This window comes from Passer montanus, unplaced genomic scaffold (assembly GCF_014805655.1).
Source record: "Passer montanus isolate IOZ18808 unplaced genomic scaffold, ASM1480565v1 scaffold63, whole genome shotgun sequence".
Classification (NCBI taxonomy): Eukaryota; Metazoa; Chordata; class Aves; order Passeriformes; family Passeridae; genus Passer; species Passer montanus.
In genome coordinates this window covers 220252-242386 of record NW_024371371.1, presented here as the reverse complement: position 1 = coordinate 242386, position 22135 = coordinate 220252, and the positions used below count along the sequence as shown (strand labels likewise).

General features: G+C 53.1%; 3 protein-coding genes across 5 annotated transcripts; 1 reads left to right on the top strand and 2 right to left on the bottom strand.

Annotated features, from left to right (window-relative positions):
• Window positions 1-1628: 1628 nt before the first annotated feature.
• PIGX (phosphatidylinositol glycan anchor biosynthesis class X) lies at window positions 1629-7074 on the bottom strand. The gene is made up of 7 exons (XM_039727921.1): window positions 7023-7074; window positions 6889-6981; window positions 6216-6279; window positions 5686-5818; window positions 4461-4674; window positions 3152-3252; window positions 1629-2181 (listed from the first exon to the last, which is right to left on the bottom strand). Exons 1-7 carry the CDS (start codon window positions 7072-7074, stop codon window positions 2038-2040), a joined length of 801 nt encoding a protein of 266 aa, XP_039583855.1. The 3' UTR covers window positions 1629-2037.
• A 543-nt stretch (window positions 7075-7617) lies between these two features.
• CEP19 (centrosomal protein 19) lies at window positions 7618-9652 on the top strand. The gene is made up of 2 exons (XM_039728024.1): window positions 7618-8022; window positions 8815-9652. The coding sequence occupies exons 1-2, from the start codon at window positions 7893-7895 to the stop codon at window positions 9174-9176; spliced, it is 492 nt and encodes a 163-aa protein (XP_039583958.1). The 5' UTR covers window positions 7618-7892; the 3' UTR covers window positions 9177-9652.
• A 3167-nt stretch (window positions 9653-12819) lies between these two features.
• NRROS (negative regulator of reactive oxygen species) lies at window positions 12820-18632 on the bottom strand. 3 transcript variants are annotated; one of them, XM_039728022.1, is made up of 6 exons: window positions 18348-18632; window positions 17114-17292; window positions 16836-16903; window positions 16031-16141; window positions 15477-15600; window positions 12820-15244 (listed from the first exon to the last, which is right to left on the bottom strand). In XM_039728022.1, exons 5-6 carry the CDS (start codon window positions 15582-15584, stop codon window positions 13286-13288), a joined length of 2067 nt encoding a protein of 688 aa, XP_039583956.1. In that variant the 5' UTR covers window positions 15585-15600; window positions 16031-16141; window positions 16836-16903; window positions 17114-17292; window positions 18348-18632; the 3' UTR covers window positions 12820-13285. The 3 variants fall into 3 exon arrangements, with proteins under 3 accessions (XP_039583956.1, XP_039583955.1, XP_039583957.1); XM_039728021.1 differs by lacking the exon at window positions 18348-18632 and having other exon boundaries at window positions 17114-18324; XM_039728023.1 differs by lacking the exons at window positions 16836-16903; window positions 17114-17292.
• Window positions 18633-22135: the final 3503 nt, after the last annotated feature.

Genomic DNA, 22135 nt, shown 5'->3' with positions numbered 1-22135 from the left:
CTGCTGAATTCTGTGCTGCCCTAGTGACAGCAGTTTCTGCTCTGACAGGGAGATTCACTGGCAAATTCCTTTGTCATTAACACTGTTATGGTTATCAGACTTATTTACAGTTTGTAAGGAAAAAAGTGTCTGCTGTATTTATAATACAAGTGCCATGGATTTAAAAATATCTGCCACAACAAAAACCACCCCTTGCTACAGTTTGTAAGGAAAAAAGTGTCTGCTGTATTTATAATACAAGTGCCATGGATTTAAAAACAGCAAATATTCGCCACAACAAAAACCACCCCTTGTGAAGCTCTGCCATTCCTCTCATATTTCACATTAATCAGAATTAATCACTTAGGTTCACTTGAAAAGGTGATTGATGGCAATCTTGATATACACTTTACTTCCCTATTTTTTCCACCTGCAATATTTTTTGTTTCATTCCCATTCCCCTTCCCTAGGTTTTGTCAGGAAGATTGATTTAGCTGAGGGATTAAAAAAAATCCTGGTGTCAAAAAACAGACAGTGAAATCCCGTCCCTCATCTCTGGCAGTCTGGGATGTTGCCATTCCAAGGTCAGGCTCCAACCCAGAGTCACCACAGAGCACAGGAACAAACCCAGCTCTGGGAATGAAACATCCCACCTGGAGACAAGTGACACAGCGCTGGTCCCAGTGCTGACAGCCCAAATCTCTCCGATTGTTTCCAACCTGCCATGGAAGCAGTCACAAGGAATTCACTCTGCTGAATTCCAGCAGGAGAAAGATGCCCAAGGGACATCGATGAAAGGCTGCACAGGGAGCTCTTGGAAGGAATTTTCCCTCACCCCCTCACACACACACTCAGCCAGATTCCCTGTTTTGACTAATTTATTTGAGGTTTATCGGGAATAAAGTCTCTTTTACCGTGGGCTCCCAGTGCCACCTACTGACAGCTGCAGACAGCGCCCGAGCTCTGCTGCTCCAGAGCCTCTCTGCTTCTCCATTAGGTAATTTCCTCTCCATTTCCTTCTATTTATCAACTGTCCTGGAGACTGAATGTACATCTCCTAAATATTTGCTTCTAGTCACTATCCTGTCCTTCACTTTCATCTTCCAAGGGTTTCTTTCCATTCATGAAATAGGGTGAAATTTATTCAAATTTTCTAAACTCTTTCAATTCTGACCAGTTCAGCTTGGAGAAAAGGAGGCTCAGGGGAACCTTCAGAACTTCTGACAGAACATGGAACCATGTGAGGGTGGGGCTCTTCTCCCAAGAAACGGGGACAGGACGAGGGAACAGCCTCAAGCTGTGCCAGGGGAGGCTCAGGATGGATATTGGGAAAGGCTCCTCTTGGGAAGGGCTGCCCAGCCCTGGCACAGCTGCCCAGGGCAGTGGTGGAGTCCCCTGGAGGGGTTTCACAGACATGTGGATGTGGCACTTGGGGACATGGGTTAGGAGTGGCTGTGGCAGCGCTGGGGGAATGGTTGGACTCAATGATCTTGGAGGGCTTTTCCAACCTTAATGACTCTGTGATTCTAATTAGGCCAAGAGCAGCCAATCCCTGAGAGTCATTAGGATGGGAGAGATTATTGACATGTCCCAGGTAGGCACAGAATGTCCCTTCACAAACACATACATAACCCATCTGCACAACAAGATCAAAATTCAGAAATTTTAATGACTCAATAATGTTTTTTATACCCTTAATAACCAATCCCTGAGTACAGAAATACAAACACCTCTGCAAGAGGTAGCACTGCATTGGAAGCAGGGAATAGGAGCCCCAAACCCACTCCTGACTGTTGCCTCATTACTCCCAGCAGTGCTTTCAGCTTTTTGAAGCTTTTTCCCACTCTCCATCTGCTTTGGTTTTTGACAACACACCCAAAATGTCCTCTGGGCTGCAGAAGGCATTTGTAAGCACTATGAGCCAAAGGAACCATAACCCATTGTGGGACCTGTGCACCCCTAAGCTATAACTCAGAGCAGAGCAGGATCCATCCAGGAGCCCATGAAAGCTGCAGCTGGCTGTGCTGGATGGGGGTCAGACACCCCACGTTCCTCAGGTCACTGAGAGAAGTGTCCATACTTGCAGGCAGCAGCGAGGATCAGGCCCGAGCAGAGCCCTGTGGTGAGCAGGGTCAGGGCACACACCAGGGAACTGTGCTCCCTGAGCCCCACAGGAACCCTCAGCATCGATTCCTCATATGCCTACAAAGAAAAATAAATATAAAACACTCATTTGACCAGCTGTTTCTTTTTGACTGCTACTGAGAGGATGAGGAACCAGACCCTGATTTAATTAGCACTCAGCTAAAGCTTCTTCTGAGACTCAATATCAGAACCAGGATGGGACATCTCCTTTTCATTCACAGCCACTGCTGCACTGCACAGCTCAGAAATGGATCTGCTGCCGTCTGTATCCCTGGATCTCTGCTCCCACTCCAGGGTATGTCTGGAATGCTGCAGGGAGAGCAGCTCCCAAGGTGAGCTCAGACCACTAAGGACACAGATTTCTCCAAAGTCAGCAACCATTTGGTTTTTTCATTGATACAGGAAGCTGCAAAATGTTTATGGACAACAGCTACAGATGTACCAGTGGCCTGCAGGTATCTTATATATAGGAAGGCACATGTGTTAGAACAGCAACAGATTATTTTATTATATAAACCAGTCTAATTTCTGAATCTCTACACTGCTGTGGCACTTTTGGACATCAAAGACAGTTGTTGGCCACACTAAAGATCCAACTTTCCTTGGTTTTGAACACAGTAAGAAACTTCATCTTTTCCTAGACACCCAAACAGGTAACAACCAACAAATAGAAGTGGCCTTTTTTTTAGGATGCTACTCCTTAAATCTTTGCAGTTTCACCATTACTTTAGCTAGATTATCATCTTCCACCTTGCTACTGGTCTAAACCAGTGTTGTAAAGACCTTTCTTTATTTGGCCAGTGCCAAATATATCCTCGGATTCCAAGTAAACCAGTAAGGGAAAAAGAAAAGGTCAGGAGAGCAGCCATGCTAAAGGGCCAGAAGAGCACAATCCCCGTAAACACAGCAGAAGGGCAGGATGACCCCCACTAAAAGCCAGTCAGAAAGGGAAAAAAAATTAATCCAGAAAGGTGTTAATTATAACAAAAAGGCAGCAGTTGTTAAAAAGAACCGAGGGAGAACTCACAGGTCTGTGTTTTGTGGTGTGCCACTGACAGGGACTGGTGGTGTCAGACGAGCAGGGAGCATCCACTTCAGCAGGTTCCCAGCACTCTGCAGACAGCTGACCTAGGGAAGGCATTCCTGCATCACCAGGAGCCAGGCAGGATAAGCAACCTGACCTGCAAGCTTTTTCCAAATAAGGGATCTTTTCCCCCCTAACAGCTCAACAGAATCTATTCCCTGGGAGCCAAGTGGTGAAACACCTCTGCATGGCCAAAGTGAGGCTGGGCAGTTCTTGCTGTGAACTTTACAACTCTTCCCTTCCTAATACAGCAGGTACCCAAGAAAGAATCTCACCTGTGTGGTATCTTGGCCCTTCTGTCCTTAACAGGGCAAAGAATTCCTGGTTAGCCTGCAGACCCCTCAACTTTAGCCATGTAGTTAGAATTTTCCCCAAAATAAATAAGTCCCTAAAATAAGTAAGGCCATTTTGCTTCTTGGCCTCCTGTCAGCACACAAAAGATCCCCCTTCCAATACTTTAAATCCTTCCCCATTAATCATTAATAAGAAATGTTTTCCTGCTCATAACTAGTAAATGTGCCAGGAAGATTTAACACTCCTTTTTTAAGTGACTGGGTAGTCCTGTCTGTCCCTATGCTTATCCCAGAAAATCATTGCTCAAATAATGCACAAGTAAAGAAAAAGCAGTTGAAAATCATTAGTCTGCTTGACTTGGCAGGAATGATTTTGTGAAGGGACACAAAATTTGTAACAAAAATACAGGATTTAATTGTTCACATAAATTGAAATATTAATTGTAGTGGATATCAGGTTCTGGTTTCACCAGAGTTTGAGAGCCCAACCATTCCAAGCCTCAGGCACAGTTTCCTACATTCCCCCTTTACATAAAGGGAATGCAGCAACAGTGTCAGAAGCCACCTGAATACTTTGATTACTCTAAATAAGTGACAGTGGCTATGAACACACCCTGCACAGCTCCAGCTGCCATGGGAAAAGTCAGAGCAGGGAGTCTTTGGCAAACCAGGACCATGACAAACACGGATCATGACAACTGCCACGTCTTCCAAGAAGAGCCCAAGCAGCACAGGGGTACAGTGGCAGCAGCACAGCACAGAGCAGGCTGTGACACAGGGCAGGCTGTGACACAGGGAAGGCTGTGACAAACCCCTGCTTTGGCCAGGCAGCAGCACCCAGCGAGGCAGACAGCGAGGTCTTTATCAGCGCCTTCCGCTCACGTTCACACAACCACCCAGAGCTGCACCCCAACACAACCAGAGCTGGGACTGCCCAGGAGCACCCGTGAGGACCTCACCGTGGCAGCAGCAGAGCAGCAGCCCGGGGCTCTGCAGGGGCACGGAGGCGTGGGCCGTGCCCTGGGCTGGCCGGTGGTAGCGGGCGTGCACGGGCACGGCGCCGCGCAGGCAGCGGGAGCAGCGCGCCTCCGCCTCCAGGAACAGCAGCAGCACAAGAGCCTTGGCCGAGTACTCGGGGGCCTCCACGTCAATGGCACCAGGGAACAGCACTGCCTGCAAGCAGGGAGAGACACGGGAGTGCTTGTGGTGGAAATCAAAAACTGTTTGCCCCCCTCATTCTAACACTAACAGTGATTTTGTGGTCGGGATGATTAAGTTGGGAATTGCAGCCTAAAGCTGTTCCAAAATACCTTTTCAGGACTGTCTTCAAGGAGTGACTCCCGTGTGGGAAAAGCTCACAGTGTCACTGTCTTGTCTTGGCAACCCTTTGTGTGATGACACGAGGCTTGACTCCATTTTGCTCAGAAGGCTGATTTATTATGTTATATATTATATTAAAATACTACATTAAAACTATACTAAAAGAACAGAGAGAATGAGAAGAAAGAATGAGAAGAAAGAGAGAAGAAGATGAGAAGAAGATGAGAAGAAGATGAGAAGAAGATGAGAAGAAGATGAGAAGAAGATGAGAAGAAGATGAGAAGAAGAAATCCTAGCAGAGGCTTTTTCATAAGATATCATGGCTACATCACTGTGCCTACAGCCAAACCTGTGAGGTGTCAGCAAGGCCAGACCTGCACCCCAGGCATGCCAAGGGCAGGAGCTGCCCACAGCCCCTGCACCCATGTTTTACAGCAACCAGGCACCCCAGCAGACAAAAGGCACAGCCTGTGCACATCTCTCCAATGGGAAGCACAGACTGGGCAGCAGCACAGAAAGCTGGGATGAAAATGAAGCTGGGGAGCTGCTCAGTCCAAACACACAGCACTTGGAGCTCCCCAGCACCTCCTTGGGGGTTTCCCTTCCTCCTTCTGAACCCCAGCCCTCTCACCACAGCTGTGGGGCTAAGAGAGGAGCAGCAGCTCCCTGGCACATCACCTGTGTGTGACAATACCAGCAGCACCAAGAGAGCTGAGCTCCAAGCAGACACCAGGGAGATTATATTGTTTGGCACCTCCTTCCAGGAATAATCACCTTGGTTTAACGAGCCAGGTAATGACCAGACATTCCAAGCCCCTGAGTCCCTGCCTGACCCCTGCCACGTCTCCTGTGTGGGGCCATTACCTTTGTCAGGTTGTGCTGCTGCAGTGCTGCCAGCTCGTAGGGATCCACGTAGATTCCTGGAGGCAGCTGCACCTGAGCTGCCACTGCACATCCTGCTGCATCCTCCCCCAGCTCCACCTTCACCAGCAGCTCCCTTCAAACAGCAGCAGGAGCAAAAAATTCACACCCACACTTGACAAGAATCCCAAGAGACATTTCTCAGAGGAGATGAGCTCCCACACCGAGTGCAACTAACTCTGGTCACACTTCCCTGTCCAGCCTTCTCAACCTCAACCCCACAACCACGGCCAAAATGAAGTTTCACTTCTTTGTGAATGTCTCAGAACCACCAACAGCCTCCACAGAAGCTTTAGAAAGGGGGCTCCTATTTTCCCTCCACCACAGCCTGTTAATTAATCCCTTGATGCTGTTAACACATTCCTGACAGGTGCCCAGGGAGTTGACACAACTGCACAGGAAGAGAAGAGCAGCTTCTTGCAGCAGGAAATGCTGTGGCACGTTGTGCTGAGGGAGGCAGGGGGAGGACTCACCTGTGAAACCCCTCTTTCAGCAGCTCCTGTGTGACAGTGGTGCCCCGACAGGCTGCCTGCACATCTGAGGTGACACAGAGCCCACAGTGTAACAGCACAGCCACCGCAGGGGCTGGGAAAGCTCCATAACTCACAAAGGCCTCATCTGCAAACCCCCTCCCAGAAGAAGGGAAGCACTACTTGGCTGTGACCAAAGAGCACAAGAGGTTTCCTGGTTCACTGGCCAAGCCATAGTTCCCAAATCCTGAGTCACAGGGTGGTTTGGGTTGGAAGAGACCTCGAAGCCCATCTTGTCCCAACCCTCAGCTTTGGGCGGGGGCGCCATCCCCAAGCCCAGGGCACTCCAGGTCTGTCCTTGAGCAATTCCAGCCCCAGCTGCTCTGCGCACGCTGTGCCAGGGCCTCACCTCCCTCCCACGGGAGAATTCCGTCCCAATAACCCATCCAGCCCTGCCCTCTGGCAGTGGGAGCCATTCCCTTGTCCTGTCCCTCCATGCCCTGTCCCCAGTCCCTCTCCAGCTCCCCTGGAGCCCCTTTGACACTTGGAAGGGGCTCTGAGCTCTCCCGGAATCCCTCCCTTCTCCCGGTGAGCATTCCCAGCCTGTTTCCCGAGCAGAGTGGCCGTGCCCTGCGCACCCCGCCCTGCTCTCCCGGCGGTTCCCGCGGGCACTCACGGAGGGCGCAGAGCAGCGCGCCCAGCCCGGCCCCCGGGCTGCCCCTGGCGCCGCCTGACCGCGCGGGGCCCGCGCGCCCATTGCTCCGCCATGCTGTGTCCCGCAGGCGCTGGTGAGGGCAGCCCGAAAGGGGCCTTGGCGGAGCGGGCCTTTGCCGCTGGGGCTCGGCGGCGGCGGCGGCGCCATGGCAACCGCCCGGGGAGGCAGGGCCGGGCCGGGGGAGGAGCGGGAGCAGGAGGGAGAGGAGGAGGGAGAAGAGACGCTCTGCCAAGGGCAGGGACAGCTTCCACTGCTCCACGTTCCTCCAAATCCCCACCAACCCAGCACTGGAAATTTTCCATTTTTAAGGACGTTGCATATTCAAACTCTTTCCTATGTGATTTTTTACAAAGGAGGAAGTGTTTCCAATTCTGCCTCCAAGCAGCTTTTCAACATTAATGCAATTTTTCTTGATGTGGAGAAATACATTGTTTTTTGAGGGTAAAATATGTCACTTTGCCTTACTGCAGTCTGCAAACCATCTTAATGTTTGACATATTTTCACTCATTTAAAACCAGTTTTTATTTGTTTTAAACCAATAAAAAATATTTAAACCAATAGAAATATTTAAACCAATAAAAGTATTTAAACCAATAAAAATACTTAAACCAATAAAAGTATTTAAATCAATAAAAGTATTTAAACCAATAAAAATACATAAACCAATAAAAATATTGGGTTTTAACCTATTTATGTTATTCAAAATAAAAGAAACACCTGCACTCAGTGCTGTCCACTGAGCTGGGAACAGAATCTGCAGCAGATCTGGATTTTTAAGTCCCCTCTAATTTAATTTCATAATTAAATTAGAATGGGCTTTAAGGCCCAGTCTGACCCAAAGCACTCTGGGGTTCTGTGGTTTTGCTGAACTCCTGACACAAAGAGCAGCACTGAGAGACTCAGCCACCTCTTTCCCTTTCCCTGTTCCCCAGGGAGAGCTGCTGCAGGCTCTGATGGAGGCAGGATGCCTTTCAGTGCACAGAAATGTGGGATCTGCTTCCAGCCCCCGTCCATCATCCTCATCTACAGAGACAACAGCCAGGACAAGACTCGCCAGCGCATCATGCCTGTCAGGAATTTCTCCAGGTTCTCAGGTGAGGGGCGTTCACTCCTGAGTGCAGCCATTCCTTCCTGAATGCAGCCATTCCTTCCTGAGTGCAGTCATTCCTTCCTTCCTGAATGCAGTCATTCCTTCCTGAGTGCAGTCATTCCTTCCTCCCTGAATGCAGCCATTCCTTCCTTCCTGAATGCAGTCATTCCTTCCTTCCTGAATGCAGTCATTCCTTCCTTCCTGAATGCAGTCATTCCTTCCTTCCTGAATGCAGTCATTCCTTCCTTCCTGAATGCAGTCATTCCTTCCTTCCTGAATGCAGTCATTCCTTCCTTCCTGAATGCAGTCATTCCTTCCTTCCTGAATGCAGTCATTCCTTCCTTCCTGAATGCAGTCATTCCTTCCTTCCTGAATGCAGTCATTCCTTCCTTCCTGAATGCAGTCATTCCTTCCTTCCTGAATGCAGTCATTCCTTCCTTCCTGAATGCAGTCATTCCTTCCTTCCTGAATGCAGCCATTCCTTCCTGAGTGCAGCCATTCCTTCCTGAGTGCAGCCATTCCTTCCTGAATGCAGCCATTCCTTCCTGAGTGCAGCCATTCCTTCCTGAGTGCAGTCATCCCTTCCTTCCTGAGTGCATTCACTCACTCTTTGCCCAGCTGCATGCAGAGCCCGTTGTTGGCAGGGGCTGTGCTGGGGTAATGCTGCCTCTGCCAGGAGCCCAGGGTTCCATCTGAGCCTGGAGGGCCTGGAGAGACCCCTGGGGAGGGTTTGGGAGGGTGTGTCAGTGGGAGGAGGTTGGCTGGAGCTGCAGGTGCCTGTGCTGGCTCTCCCCAGACTGCAGCAGGGCTGCCGAGCAGCTGAAGAACAACCCTCGGCACAAGGCCTACCTGGAAGGGGTCTCGCTGCACCAGCTCCAGAAGCTCTACAGCTTGCTGAGAGGCCATTTGGAAGGACAGAGCCTGTCTGAGAGCTTGGAAAGGTTTCATCAGGAAGAGACCATTGACCCAGAGGAGGATATGAACAAACTGGATGATAAGGAACTGGCCAAAAGGAAGAGCATCATGGACAAGGTCTTTGAAAAGAACAGGAAGAAGAAGGATGACCCCGACTTCGTTTACAACGTTGAGGTGGATTTCCCACAGGATGAGCAGCTGGAGTCCTGTGCTTGGGACATGGAGTCAGATGAAGAGATCTGATTCCAGACAAAGACAGGCAGTTCAGAGACAAATCTCAGCGTCCCAGCAGAGAGAAGAATGCCATCATACATTGGCTCAGGAGAACCCGAGGTGCCACAGCAATCCCAGCCTCAAGTGAGCTTTGTTTAAGAAGCCAGACTTGATTAAATAGAAACTGCATAGCTGAAACTGTTGGCTAGTTTTAGTCTTTTCCTCCATAAAAGAATTTTAAATTATTTAATCTTTCAATTTTTTACATTTTAGTCAGCTTGGGCTGAATATGAAGCATTAAATATTCATGTCCTGAGGACACTGTTAAAGCTGTACTGTACAAATAGGGTGATTATTGTTGCCTGCTGGGAAGTTAAATATGTATCAGTCATTCTGGATAAATCAACTCTGTATTGAGAATATTGCTCTCACATTTCCCTAGCAATGCTTAAATCTCCAGTTTTAGCTTACACAAAAATAAGTCCAATGAATGTCTTGAAAATGAATTAATCTTAAAAGTACTTCTGAAAACACAGTGATTTCAAACTGCTGCAGTGGGATAGTTACTCCTGGGTGATGCTTCCTCATAAGTGCTTAGTTCTGGGAGAATGTGCTTAAAGTATCTGAAAAACCAGACTGGTAGAAGGTCAAAGGCTGGGGGTGGTTCTAGAGTCAGACAGACTTGTCCCACCAAAGGTTTTAGTCCAGCTGTCTGCCTTGGCTGGTCTGTACAGATCAGTCCTGTTCTCGTGTAAGAACTGGAGGACTAAGATTAGGATTCTTTGGGAAATTTTACAACCCAATTTTACAACTGAGTTTTGGCTTTCTGAACCCAGGCAGCTGTGAGGGCTGTGGGTGAGATGGGCCTTCACCCCAAACTGAGGGGCCTCAACAAACTGCTGCCTGACAGAACTAAGAGGAGAGGCTGGAGGAGCAGCTGGAAGAACTCTCCTCCTCCACCCCAAAATGAATCACTGCTGTGAAAAACATGGAGCAAATGTCAGTTAAATCACAGCGCTTTGCTGTCACTAGAGAGGACGAGGGAGCTCACACTTGGCCAAGGGGGTATCAGTCAGGAGAGAAATGAAAGCTGAGGCCTCACTTGCCAAAATTAAAAGAATGTAAAGGCTGACTCAGCTCTCCCAGGACAGGAAAGGGTGTGCAGGGGTCTGGCACAGGCCTTGCCTCAACAACAACATAACAACACAGAAAGGTCTCCCACTTGGGAGGGACAGGGCCCCTGGGAACCTCTCCTCCACTTCCAGCCTGCCACCAGCTTCATCCTGACCAGGACACGGCCTGGGCATGGCCCCCTCTCCAGTGAGGGCTGCATGAGGCCAAAGGAGTGCCTGGATTGTGAGGTTCCTGCTGGCCTGTTCCTCCCGCCCACCCCAGACCATCAGCAGGGAGCCATACTGGTCTTCCCAGTTTGGGATCCTCTGGGAACTTGACAGGAAGGCTCTTCACAGCCAGCTTTAGATCATGCATGAAGACATGAAGTGGGACAGATCCCAAAACAGCCCCCTCAGCAGCCTCCTGGCAGAGCACATCCCACTGGCCACAGCCCTCTGCACTCCACTGCCACAGATCCTGACCTGCCTGCTGCCCACCCAGACTGTGACATCTGCATTTGTATGGAGAGCACTGTGGGACTCTGTGTCCAAAGCCTTGCTGAGGCACAGGGCATCCACCACTCTCCCCTTGCCTACACATCCATCCATTTCATCCTGAGGGGAAAGCAGGTTGGGCAGGCATAACTTAGCCTCAGCAGTCCATGCTGACTTCTTCCAGCCCCTCTTTTTCTAGAACTCCAAACAAAGAACATTATTCCATGGTTTTCCCAACATGAAGGTTCCTGCCCTGTTGCTCTCTGGGATGGCCCTTTGGCTGTTACTGAAGCTGGGTGGGACCCTTGGGTTCTCCAGTCACCAAGGACCTTCCCTGATCACCACGGCCTTGCAAAGATGCTGAGAGCAGCTTTGTAAGGACACTTCAGAAAGTGGAATCTCCTCTGGGATGGCCCTTTGGCTGTTACTGAAGCTGGGTGGGACCCTTGGGTTCTCCAGTCACCAAGGACCTTCCCTGATCACCACGGCCTTGCAAAGATGCTGAGAGCAGCTCAGAAAGTGGAATCTCCCCTTGCTGCCCCAGCATCCCATTCACATCACAGCTCCATGTGAGCCATGGCTTTCCAGGCACCATCATGAGGGAATGTTGAGTACCCCATCAGCTCCATACAATTCAGAATCCCTCCTTTTTAGTCATGCCCTGGGCAGTGCCAGGTGCTTGGGTTCCTCCCTGCGTGTTCTCCCACAGCTGCACCCCACACCCCACACCAGATGGAGCAGCAGCATTGGCTGTGGAGCTGGGGAAGGACACACATCCCTCTCCAAGCCCAGCCCCAGGGAGAGGGGAGCTCACAGGGGCACCTGCTCACCCTGCTGGCGAGGAGACTCTGGAGTGCAGCTGGGGGACAGTGCAGGGATGTATTTATAGGTCACTGCTGTCCCCCAGGGTGCAGCTTGCGGGCAGAAAGAAGGGTTGAAATAGGCTGAGGGATTCCCCAGTTGGGGCCTGCTTTGGTTTTGGCTATTTCAGTCTAAAATAGAGGCAGAAAGCTGTCATTTCCGAGCCAGATCTGACAGATGGGTTTCCAGATCCTGTCCTGCTCTCAGCCCCAGTGGAGCTGCTGGCTGCTCTAACAGGGTCTGACCCATCCATCTTCCAGCCTTGCACAGCCACCAGCCACAGCAGGCTCCCCCACGAGCCCAGTCCCACACCCGTGCCTGGGAAGGGTTTGCCCTGCTGCCAGCCTTGGCTCCCCTGCCTGCACCATCCCCGGCATCCTCCCAGCTCCTGGGCATCTCCCTCCATCACCCCACAGGACAACTCCCCTGGGCTTGAGCCCCGGCACACCCCACATCACCGACTACAATTCCCACTCAAACACTGCTGCACACTTCCCTGTGCCCTGTTCCCATTAAACATGTTTCACTAGAAAAATGCCAGCAGTGCCACAGGAATAAAGCCACTCCAGTTCTCAGAAGGGCTTCTGAGTTAGCACAAACCACCACCACTTCTCCTTTCCCCTCAGTGACCCCCGAGGAACAGAGCAGCACTTCCCCAGGTAGTGCTTGCTGCTCTGGGAGAGGCAGAGCTGCTGTGAGCAGAGCTGGGTGGAGGAAATCCCCGGGCACTGCCGGAGCAGTTGTGCAAGCCGGAGCATGGAGGAAGGATTTCTCTTGTTTCCTTTGTATGTTTAATCCAGCAGTCACTGGAGAAACATAAATCCATGATAAAATATCACTGAGGGATGTAATTTACTCTCCTGCTTTTCAATCGATATTCCCCGTTGTTCCAACCTGGGCTGTTTCTAATGCACTTTTCTGACCCAGACTGTGACTTGGTGAAGAAACAACACCCCAAAATGTGTCTTTCAGCCCTGCTGACAACGCCTGTCTTTATCAGCACACACACATGGTGCATGATCAGGGTTGCCTGCGAGTTTGGCAGTGCTGGCAAGAGCAGTGTGGAAAGTTGTGACTACAGAGACCCCACAGCACCCAGGTGATGTTTGCTCCAGCCTGGGGCACTTTGTGGAGGCTGGTTGCAGATCTGGAAGACATTTTGAATTGGCTACAGGTGGGAATAAATAAAAGGAACAGCCGGAAGGTGGGTGGGGAAAGCAGTGATGGAGAAAACTGTCACAGAATCCCAGAATGGTCTGGGTTAGAAGGGACCTTTAAAACCCATCTGGTTACAACACCTTCCTCTAGATCAGATTGCTCCAAGCCCACTCCAACCCGGCCTTGATCCACTTCCACAGACGGGGCATCCACAGATTTTCTGGGCAACCTGTCCTTTCAGCCAAGGAATGTTTGATGTCCTGCCCACTCAGCTCTCACCAAGACCAGCTGAAGGTTTCTGCTGAAGACACGTTCCTTGAGGATTCCCAGTGCTCCATCACCAGACACAGCCCTCACCCTTTGGGTACCATTAGGGCAGGAATGGCAGCTCTCCCAGCACCTCCTGTCCTACATCCACCAGGTTTCCATCTCGACCACCTCGGAGGGGTTATCACCTGTACTCCTGACCACCCCGTTATTGACTATTCCCAAGCCCTTCCTCTTCCTCAGCCATTAGTAAGGGCTGGACACCCCACACCGGCTTTTCACCATTCTCAGCAGCTTCTCCTTGACCACGAGCAAGACAACAACGAAGGCCACCAGGAGCGTCAGGCAGGTGGGCAGAGCCAGCACCAGGTAGAGCAGCGCCAGGTCGGCCTCGTGCCAGCGGCAGCCCTGCAGCACGGGCTGGGGCAGCGCGCCGGGGCTGAGCGCGCGGGACCCGTGGCTGCAGGTCACCTCTGGCCCGTCGGGGACGCGCAGCCCCTCGGCCCGCTGCAGGGCGTCCCACCAGCCCAGCGTGCAGCAGTTGTAGGGGTTTCGGCTGAGGTAGAGCTCCCGCAGGCTGCTCCCCAGCGGCACTTGTGCCACGTCCTGCGGCAGCGCCCGCAGGCAGTTTTCCCGCAGGTCCAGGCTGCGCAGCCTCAGCGTGCCCAGCGAGGCGGGGAACGCAGCCAAGCAATTCCCGGAGAGGTCCAAGCGCACCAGGCTGCTCAGGGCAGAGAGGTCCATGGCGGTGGAAGAGAGGCTGGTGTTCCTCAGAGACAGCACCTGCAGGGTCAGGACAAGGTCCTGCAGCCACCCCGGGTCCCCGGACAGCAGCTGGCGGTTGTCAGAGAGGTCCAGATGAACCAGTGATGTCCCCTGGAAGGGACGGCCACCCATCCTCTGCAGGCCACAGCCAGCCAAGGAGAGGTGGGTCAAGGTCTCCACACCCCTGATGTCCACGCAGGCGAGACTCTCAGCCTCACCTGGCTGGGGACAGAGGACAACCCGGTTGTAGCTGAGGTCCAGAGTAGTGATCTTCCTGGTGCGGGTGAAAATCCCGGGAGGAAGAGCCTGCAGCCTGTTGGTGCTGAGGTTAAAGAGCTGCAGGCTGGGCAGGATGTCCCCAACACCCACCTTCACCCCCAGCTCCACCAGCTGGTTCTGGCTGAGGTCCAGCTCTGTCAGCATGGCCAAGGGGTCCTCCTCTGACAGGTGAAACGCCTCCAGGCAGTTCTGGTTGAGCTTCAGGTGGGTCAGAGAGGGCATCTGGGCCAAGAATTCATCTGGCAGGCCCCAGACTTCATTCTGGCTCATGTCCAGGAGGCGCAGGGAGGAGAGGTTGCTGTGGCAGAGCTCGTCCCAGAGCCTGACTGTTGTGATGTTGGTGGAGTTGCCATCAATGATCAGGAACTGCATGGTGACGTTGGCCAGGGAGGTGCCGTTGGGGAGACGCTGGTAGAAGCTCATCCTGTTGTCCTGCAGCAGCAAGGTGTGCAGCTTGCTCTTCTGGGGCAGCACAGGGAAGAACAGGAGGCGGTTGTGGGACAGGTCCAGCACCTCCAGCTCAAAGAGGTCATCAATTTCCAGGGTCAGAAACCACTCAATGACATTGTTGCTGACGTTGAGCACCCTAAGCTGGGTCAGGTCAAACCCCACCAGACACGGGAGGTAGTTGTAAGCTATGTTGAGCCTCTGCAGCCTCTGTAGCCCTTCAAAAGCATTGTCAATCTCAAAGATGTAGTTCTTCTCCAGGTTCAGCTCCAGCAGCTCTGTCAGGTTTGTGAAAGTGGATGAGTCCAGCCTCATGATGATGTTTCTGGCCACTGACAGGGACTCCAGGGAAGAGAGGTTTGAGACTAAAACTGATACCATGTCCTCCCTGAGCTGGTTTCCAGCCAGATCCAGCATCCTCAAGGCTGGCAGAGCAGACAGAGCAGCAGCTGTCAGCGAGTAGTTGGTGAAGAGCAGGTTGTCTGTCAAGGAGAGCACCTCCAGGCCTTGGCTGCTGAGGAAGGCGCCGGGCTCAATGAGCTCCAGCCGGTTCCTGGTCAGGCTGAGATGCCAGAGCTGGGGATACAGGAGCAGAGAGGCATTGCCCAGGACCTGGATAGTGTTGTCATCAAGAAACAGCTCCTCGGTATCGCCTCGAAGGTTTCCTGGGATGGAACTCAGCCATCTGCCAGTGCAATCCATGATGCTCTGCACCTGAAGGAAGAGGAGGATATATAACACCACTGTGGGAGACAGGAGATGAGGAGGGAGAAGTCTGGGGAGTACAGTAAGGGAGGAGGAGGTGGCTCTGGTTGTAGCCTTGGCCCACCAGTCCACTCCAAGCCAGTAGCTGGGATGGAGAAGGTCTGGAGATGCTGAGCTGCCTGGGCTTTGCCAGGCAGGACCAAACACTCAGAGGGGTGAGGGTTCACAAAAGAGGACTTACAAGCTCACAGCTCCCAGGAGATGGTGCCCAGGCTGCGTCCATCCTGCTTCCCCATCCCACAGCCAGGAGGAGAAGAAGCAGGGAGACACCAGGGAGCGGAGCCTCCATCCCAGTGGCGGCACTCCTGTGGAGAGGGAGGCAGAGGGGAGGAGGTCAGAAGCTGCAAACTGTTCACCCCAAAAGGCCCAGGTGACCTGGGCCACCATGAGCTGCCCGTGGAAGAAGGGGCACAGAGCCTTGGCACTGAGCCCACCCACCCCAGCAGAAGCCCTCGTGGGACTGCCCCAGTTTGAGCCTGGGGGCAGGGGGAGAGCAGGGACAGGGGTGGCAGTGCACAGGGGGAAGGCACCATGGGTGCTGCACAGCTGCTCGTGAAGGCCATTGAGCTGCATCCTTCGAGCAGGGAGTCCCCCAGCAGGGCTCCTGTGCCCCCTCTTGGTATCAAACACTCCCAGGGGACACCAACCCACCCCCCAAGTCCCACAGTGCCCATCCCTGCTGGGGATGTTCCCAGGGAACAGAGGCTGTCCAGCAGGAGCTGCCCCGTTACTGACCTGGTGGGAGCGGAGCTGACGGCATTTGCATCTGGGGAAAAGCTGAAACTCAGGCAAATGAGCAGTGAGGGCTCAGCGAGTGTTTGACACACAGCACTTTCACAGCTGCCACTGCATGAAGGAGAAACAGGGTTATTTTGGGCAGCCCAGGTAGCCAGAGCCTCGCAGCACAGAGGGAGCAGGGCATGTCCTGGGCTGTCTCCTTCCTTGGCACAGCCAAAGCATTGAGCTGGTGCCTTATCAAAGCAGGATTTATTACTCTGGGGGAGGTGGAGAGGTAGTCCCTTTCCCCAGGCTGCAAGTGACACACTGCACCTTTTGCCCTCTCAAGTTCTTGGAGTCCAGCAGCAGCTCATACCCAGACACAGTGGCAGGAGAGGGACCCTGCTGTCCTGGACCTTGGTTCTTGCTGCACCCAAAGAACACAGTTTTGGTTCTCTGCAGAAACTCCCACTTTCCTTCACCCAGCTCAACCTTTCTCAGCTTCTTTGAACACCAGAAGCACCTCCATCCTCCCAGTGCTCCCTGGAGCTGGTGGGATGGCACCTGGCCAGCCAGGAGAGGAGGCAGCAGCCCCAGCAGGAAACCCTTGCCCGCAGCCCTACACCAGAGCCCACATCCAAGAGCTCTGGGAGCTCCCGGGGTGCTCCCCACGCTCCACACCAGCCCCGGCACGAGCCCACGCAGCCACAGCTCTTTGAGCACGGGTGTTAGTGACACCACGGGTCCCCACAGGTCCCCAGACTGGCACAGGGAACCCCCCGTGGTGTTTTCCCCATCACAGATATCAGGGAGCAGTACTCACCATGTGGAACAGCACCTGGGCTTCGGCACGGTCCATCCTGCGGCCCCTCAGCTGCGCTCAGGGGGGTCCTGGGGACAGGGGTGACCCGTGGGGTCCGTGTGCCACCCACGGGGTCCGTGTGCCACCCTGCAGGCCGTGTGCCACCCGCCCTCTCTCTGAGCACCAATTTAGGCTTTGCGGAAGGAGGCTGCAGCGGAAACTGCAGTCACATGGAGCAGCGAGCGCGGCCCTGCTCTCCTCACCCAGCACAGCGCTCCCAGCCCGGGTCATGCACTCACCCACGGCAAGGAGGAACCACGGGGCCCAGCAGGCAGCCAGGGGTACAGGGTGTCACACAGCTCCTGGGGACAAGCCCTGCATGGTGACTCCTCTACGCAGCAGAACCCTCACTTGGGGTTTCAGCCCACAGAGATGGCGACTGGGGGTGGCTCTGCCCTGCTCAGCCACGCCATCACTCCTGCAGGGTGGAGAAATGCCACCCCTGAATGGCACCTATTCCCCTTGTGTCCCTCCAGACCCCTCTGGCCTCCAGCACCCAGCTCAGGGTTTGACAGGAGCCCAGGGATGCATGTCCTATGGGGGAAGAAGGTGCTGTTATTTCTGCTGCATCCCAAGCCAAGGCTGGACATGTCCCAGGTGTTGAGTCTCCAGTAACTTTGAGAAGCCAGTGCCTGTTCCTCACCTTGTCCAAGTGAGATTCAGGATGCTCCTATCCCCCTGCTCCCAGACCTTTGGGTGTCCTGGGGCTGCTGGGGATTTCAGCAAACCCAGCACCCAGGGCCCAAGTCAGAACCACCCGGACTCAGGACCTCCTGAGTGCTAGTCCCTGTGTGAAAGTCAGCAGAAATGGCTCTTCCTGCAGCTGCCAGGAAACAAAGATCCACATTCCCAAGGCAATATGCTCCTCCTCAGCCCTATCTGCCCCTGCTCTCCACCTCCCCACCCCATGTCTCCCCCTTCCCATGGTCCTCACACACCCCCAAGTCCCCAGCAAACCCAGCCTCTGAGGAGGAAAACTTCACCCAGATCTACCTAGCTGGGAAAGGGTTCAAAACTATGGAGAAAGGATCCAGCCCTGCAGCAGGACCTGTCTGGGACCAGCAGGTCCATGCTCCACATGCCATGTGTTCCGTGGTGCCCACGGGATATTTGCAGAGTTGGGAGATGAACTGCCCGACCACGTGGCCTCCAAACTCCTGAAACCAGCAAAAATGATCAGGGAGATCATTTTCTTGCCTTCCCCCTAAATTTCATTTCTTCTCTGGGAGGAGGCTGACCAGTCCCTTGTCACTCACAAAAAAGCCCTGTGGTTTCATTTCCTCCATTTTCAAGGAAGTTTGATGTATAAAAATCAAGAAGGAGAAGAGAGAAGCGAACAGGAGTTGGCAGAAGCTCACAGAAGGGCAAAATTCCCATGGCATTGCTCAAGGGCACACAAAAGGCTGAGATCAGCTGATGACCACAGGCTCCTCATCCCAAACTCTGCCACGAGCCCACACTCAACCCCCTCACCTGGTGCTTGGAGACACGGGATCTGGCAGAGCTGTAGCACTTGGGCATCCTCAGCCGTGACCACACTGCACCCTCTGGATCAGCAGGCTCTGGGAGAGATGAGATTCCTTATGATGAGATTCCTTTTTGTGGTGCCCTGGGGGTCAAACCAGCTTCTCCTTCAGCCCAGCAGGAACTGGGAGAGGAAACAACCTCCTTCATCCCCATCCCCAAAGCCAGGGCAGTGTAACCCCCGTCCCCAGCAGCACCATGGGCTGGCAGAGCCCCTCAGGGCCCATCCAGGTTTCCCCCACGCTGCTGTTCCTGGAAAGCAGCCCCACTTCAGGGCTGACCCCAGGGCTCTGTGCTGGGGCATCAGCAGTGCTGCTGCTCTTCACACTTTCCCCACATCCTGCAGCCGGATGGCTCTGAAAAGGTCTTGAAGCTGCTGTTGGTCCCCTCCTTTTCCTCCCCTCACACCCCCACCCAGCCCTCTCAGTAAGGATTTGATGTGTGCTTTGAGAGGCAGTAATTTATTTTTTAATAGCAGCAGGGATGGGGACTGAGCTGCCAGGAGCTGCTCCTCTGATCAGCCCTTCAGGAAGCTCCAGTGCAGCTCAAGGGCCCGGGGGGGTTGAACTGAAGGAGATTCAGCTGCTTGGAGCCATGTCCAAACGTGCAGCTGCAATTCCTGCAGCTGTAGGAGAGGACTGGGAATCCCCTTATGGTTTTACACCCAGTGAGCTTCTTCTGTTCCTCCCACCTCCTCCTCCAAACAATTTTTCCCTTAACAGCCTTCAAATTGTCAAACACAACCCAAGAGCAAAGCTGTGATAAGAGGGCAGGCTCCTGGCTTCTCCTGGAATGCACCCAGCACAGGACCCTTGGGAAAAGGGAAACTGCAACAGGAAACAGCAATCCCATCACTGAACATGTGTGTTCCTGCAGGAAATGTGATTTATTCCCAAGTGGAAGCACCAAAGGGTCACTCGTGGTTCACACAGCAGCAGGACCTGTTGAGTGGGGGAAAAGGGAAACAGAAATATTTCTCCATGGGCTTCCTTGACTCCCACTGGGATGGAGAACTGGCAAGAATTTTAAAAATGGTTCTGCAAGGGATGATGGTGCAAAGCATTGTTAATTTAATTTATTTTATTTAATCACCTGCTTGGAATAAAATACGCCTGAGGTCTCCTGTATCTCAGGAGCTGCCAGCAGCAGTAGTTGCCTTTAATTTAAGAGGAACTATGAACACAAAAAAGAAAACAGAATTTGTTCCATGGGCAAAAGGGAAAAGCTGAAATGGACAGCTCGATGCCTGAAGTTTAAACTTGAGCTCTGGAGTTTCATCTGGCTGAATTTCCCAATGGGAATTTCACTCCAGGGGTAGCCAGGGATGTGTCCCATCCCAGGATGGTGCACTGCTGTACAGGAGTGTGGGCTCAGAGCCCCAGAGCTGCAGCAGGGCTGGAGCTCTGCAGGGAGCACAGCTCCCCTGGGGCAGTTCCTGCAGGGAAAACCAAGGGCAAAACCCAAGGATTTATAATCAGCCTCAAAACCAACTTTTCCTCCAGGCTGTGCCCGAACCACCTCCCTGCTGCTTTACCTGGGTCCAAGGAAAGGCACGTGCCAGCTCCTGCATCTGTCAGTAAAGCTCCAGGCTCTGGTTTTCAGTGACTTGTGTGTCTGGGAGCCCCTGGAGCCCCAGCACCCTCCTCTGGGAGAACACTATTCTACTCCCTGCCATGGGCAGGGGCCCCTTCCACTCTGCCAGCCTGCTCTAAGCCCTGGCCAACCTGGCCTTGGACACTTCCAGGGATCCAGGGGCAACCACAGCTCCTCTGGCACCCTGTGCCAGGGCCTGCCCACCCTTACAGGTAGGAATTTCTTCAACATATTTCCAGCTGTCAGAAATCTCCTAGCTCTTGCCAGGTTTTCTGATGGAAAGCAGGGCTCAAAGAAGACTTCTTTGAAGGCAGGATTAGTTCTGGGTTGTTCTGAGCAGAGCCCTGGGCTTGTTCACCCACCCTTGCAGCATCACACTGGCTGCCAACACCAGAGGAGTTGGGGTTCCAGGGATCCAGGGGCAACCACAGCTCCTCTGGCACCCTGTGCCAGGGCCTGCCCACCCTTACAGGTAGGAATTTCTTCAACATATTTCCAGCTGTCAGAAATCTCCTAGCTCTTGCCAGGTTTTCTGATGGAAAGCAGGGCTCAAAGAAGACTTCTTTGAAGGCAGGATTAGTTCTGGGTTGTTCTGAGCAGAGCCCTGGGCTTGCTCACCCACCCTTGCAACATCACACTGGCTGCCAACACCAGAGGAGTTGGGGCTGTGGGAGATCAGGGAGGAGGGGGGAGGCAAAAATCCCCCAGACTGACAACATGCAACAAGCCTACAGGGATCCAGGTGAACTGCAGCAAAAACAATTGGGAAAATTATGTCTTTGGGCTTGGAGGACATTTGATCAAGGATCTAGACACCAATCAGGAGCCCCACAGAAGAATTTCATAGAGGATCCCACCTTTGACCCCTCAGTCCCCAAAAGGTGCCCATTTCCTCTGTGGGACTCAGAAAGGCAGGAACAGGATTTAGTGGGAGGCAAACCCACATTCCTGAGAGCACAGGGTGGGAAGGGAAGAGGGATTTTTGACTGAACCCTGGTATGGATGCTAGTGAGAGCTGCCTCCAAAGGGAGTGGACCTGTATCTGCTGAAGCCTCAGAGGGCTGGGGAAGGCACCAGAACTCACCCAGCCTTTGCAGTTAGCACCAACATCTTCATGTTGTTTTCTTTATTACGTGTTTATTAACAGTTTGGTTTCTCAAGTAAGGGTGATGCTTTTCATTTCCTCAACAACTGCTCTCCTTGCCAGGAGCATTTGTTGCACATGTAAAGCCATGGCAAGGACATTCAGATGTTCACACACAAGAACAGGTTTTAAAGTCCACTGCTAACAGCTCTGGCCTGGCATTACAGTGCTTAACACATCCCTCTTCCAGTGAACAAGAAGGTGCTGTGTCCTCTGCTTCGCCCTGATTCCAGAAGAAGGATCCTCTGTCCTGAGGAGGCTCGGCCACAGCCCCCGTGCTGGGGTGAGGCCCTGCCCAGTTCCCTTCCCACAGGCAGGTCCAGCCCAGGCAGCTCCATCCGTGGTCACGGCTCTTCCTGCTCGGCCTGTCAATGAGGAGGAAGCGGCTGGAGAGGGAAAGCTGCACAAGGGATCTCATTTCCCCCGGCCCTCCCCGCGGCCGCGCTCCGGCTCCGCTCGCAGCCCGCACGCTCCTGCCCTTCCCAGGCTGAGCTCTGGGGGCTCCTCAGGATCCAGCACCACGAGGCCAAGCTGAACTTCTCCTGGGAGGGCAGAGAATATCTGGATCACTTGGTGTCCAGAGCACAGCCTGCAGCAGGATGTGTTGGATGCTGAACAGCAGAACCTCGTATTTCTGAGCAACTGAGAGCCAAGTGCATCCCCTCCTTTGTGATCCAAGAGAGTCCAGATGCTCTGGAGAACAGCATCTGCAGGAGAAGCCAGTGCCCAAAGTCAGAAAAGACCTCTGATCTTTTGCCAAGAGTGGTTGTGGCTGCCCCATCCCTGGAAGTGTTCCAGGCCAGGTTGGACAGGGCTTGGAGCAGCCTGGGACAGTGCAAGGTGTCCCTACCCATGGCAGGGGGTGGGACTGGATGGGCTTTAATGTCTCTTCCAATCCAAACCATCCTGGGATTCCTCCTAGATCTCCTCAGGGGCTGGAAAGCCCCACAACCAGGATGCTTTCATTAAGTTTGGCCTTTGATTGCAGTTAGAGCTGAAG

Excerpts from the sequence above, each read along its gene's own strand:
- PIGX (XM_039727921.1), bottom strand. The coding sequence starts at position 7,074 with ATGGCGCCGCCGCCGCCGCCGAGCCCCAGCGGCAAAGGCCCGCTCCGC. Across the intron at positions 6,982-7,022 it reads CAAAGGCCCGCTCCGCCAAG|CATGGCGGAGCAATGGGCGC; the intron begins GCCCCTTTCGGG and ends TGCGGGACACAG. Across the intron at positions 4,675-5,685 it reads AGCAGCACAACCTGACAAAG|GCAGTGCTGTTCCCTGGTGC; the intron begins GTAATGGCCCCA and ends CCCTGCTTGCAG.
- CEP19 (XM_039728024.1), top strand. The coding sequence starts at position 7,893 with ATGCCTTTCAGTGCACAGAAATGTGGGATCTGCTTCCAGCCCCCGTCC. Across the intron at positions 8,023-8,814 it reads GAATTTCTCCAGGTTCTCAG|ACTGCAGCAGGGCTGCCGAG; the intron begins GTGAGGGGCGTT and ends GGCTCTCCCCAG.
- NRROS (XM_039728022.1), bottom strand. The coding sequence starts at position 15,584 with ATGGAGGCTCCGCTCCCTGGTGTCTCCCTGCTTCTTCTCCTCCTGGCT. Across the intron at positions 15,245-15,476 it reads CTCCTGGGAGCTGTGAGCTT|GTGCAGAGCATCATGGATTG; the intron begins GTAAGTCCTCTT and ends CTCTTCCTTCAG.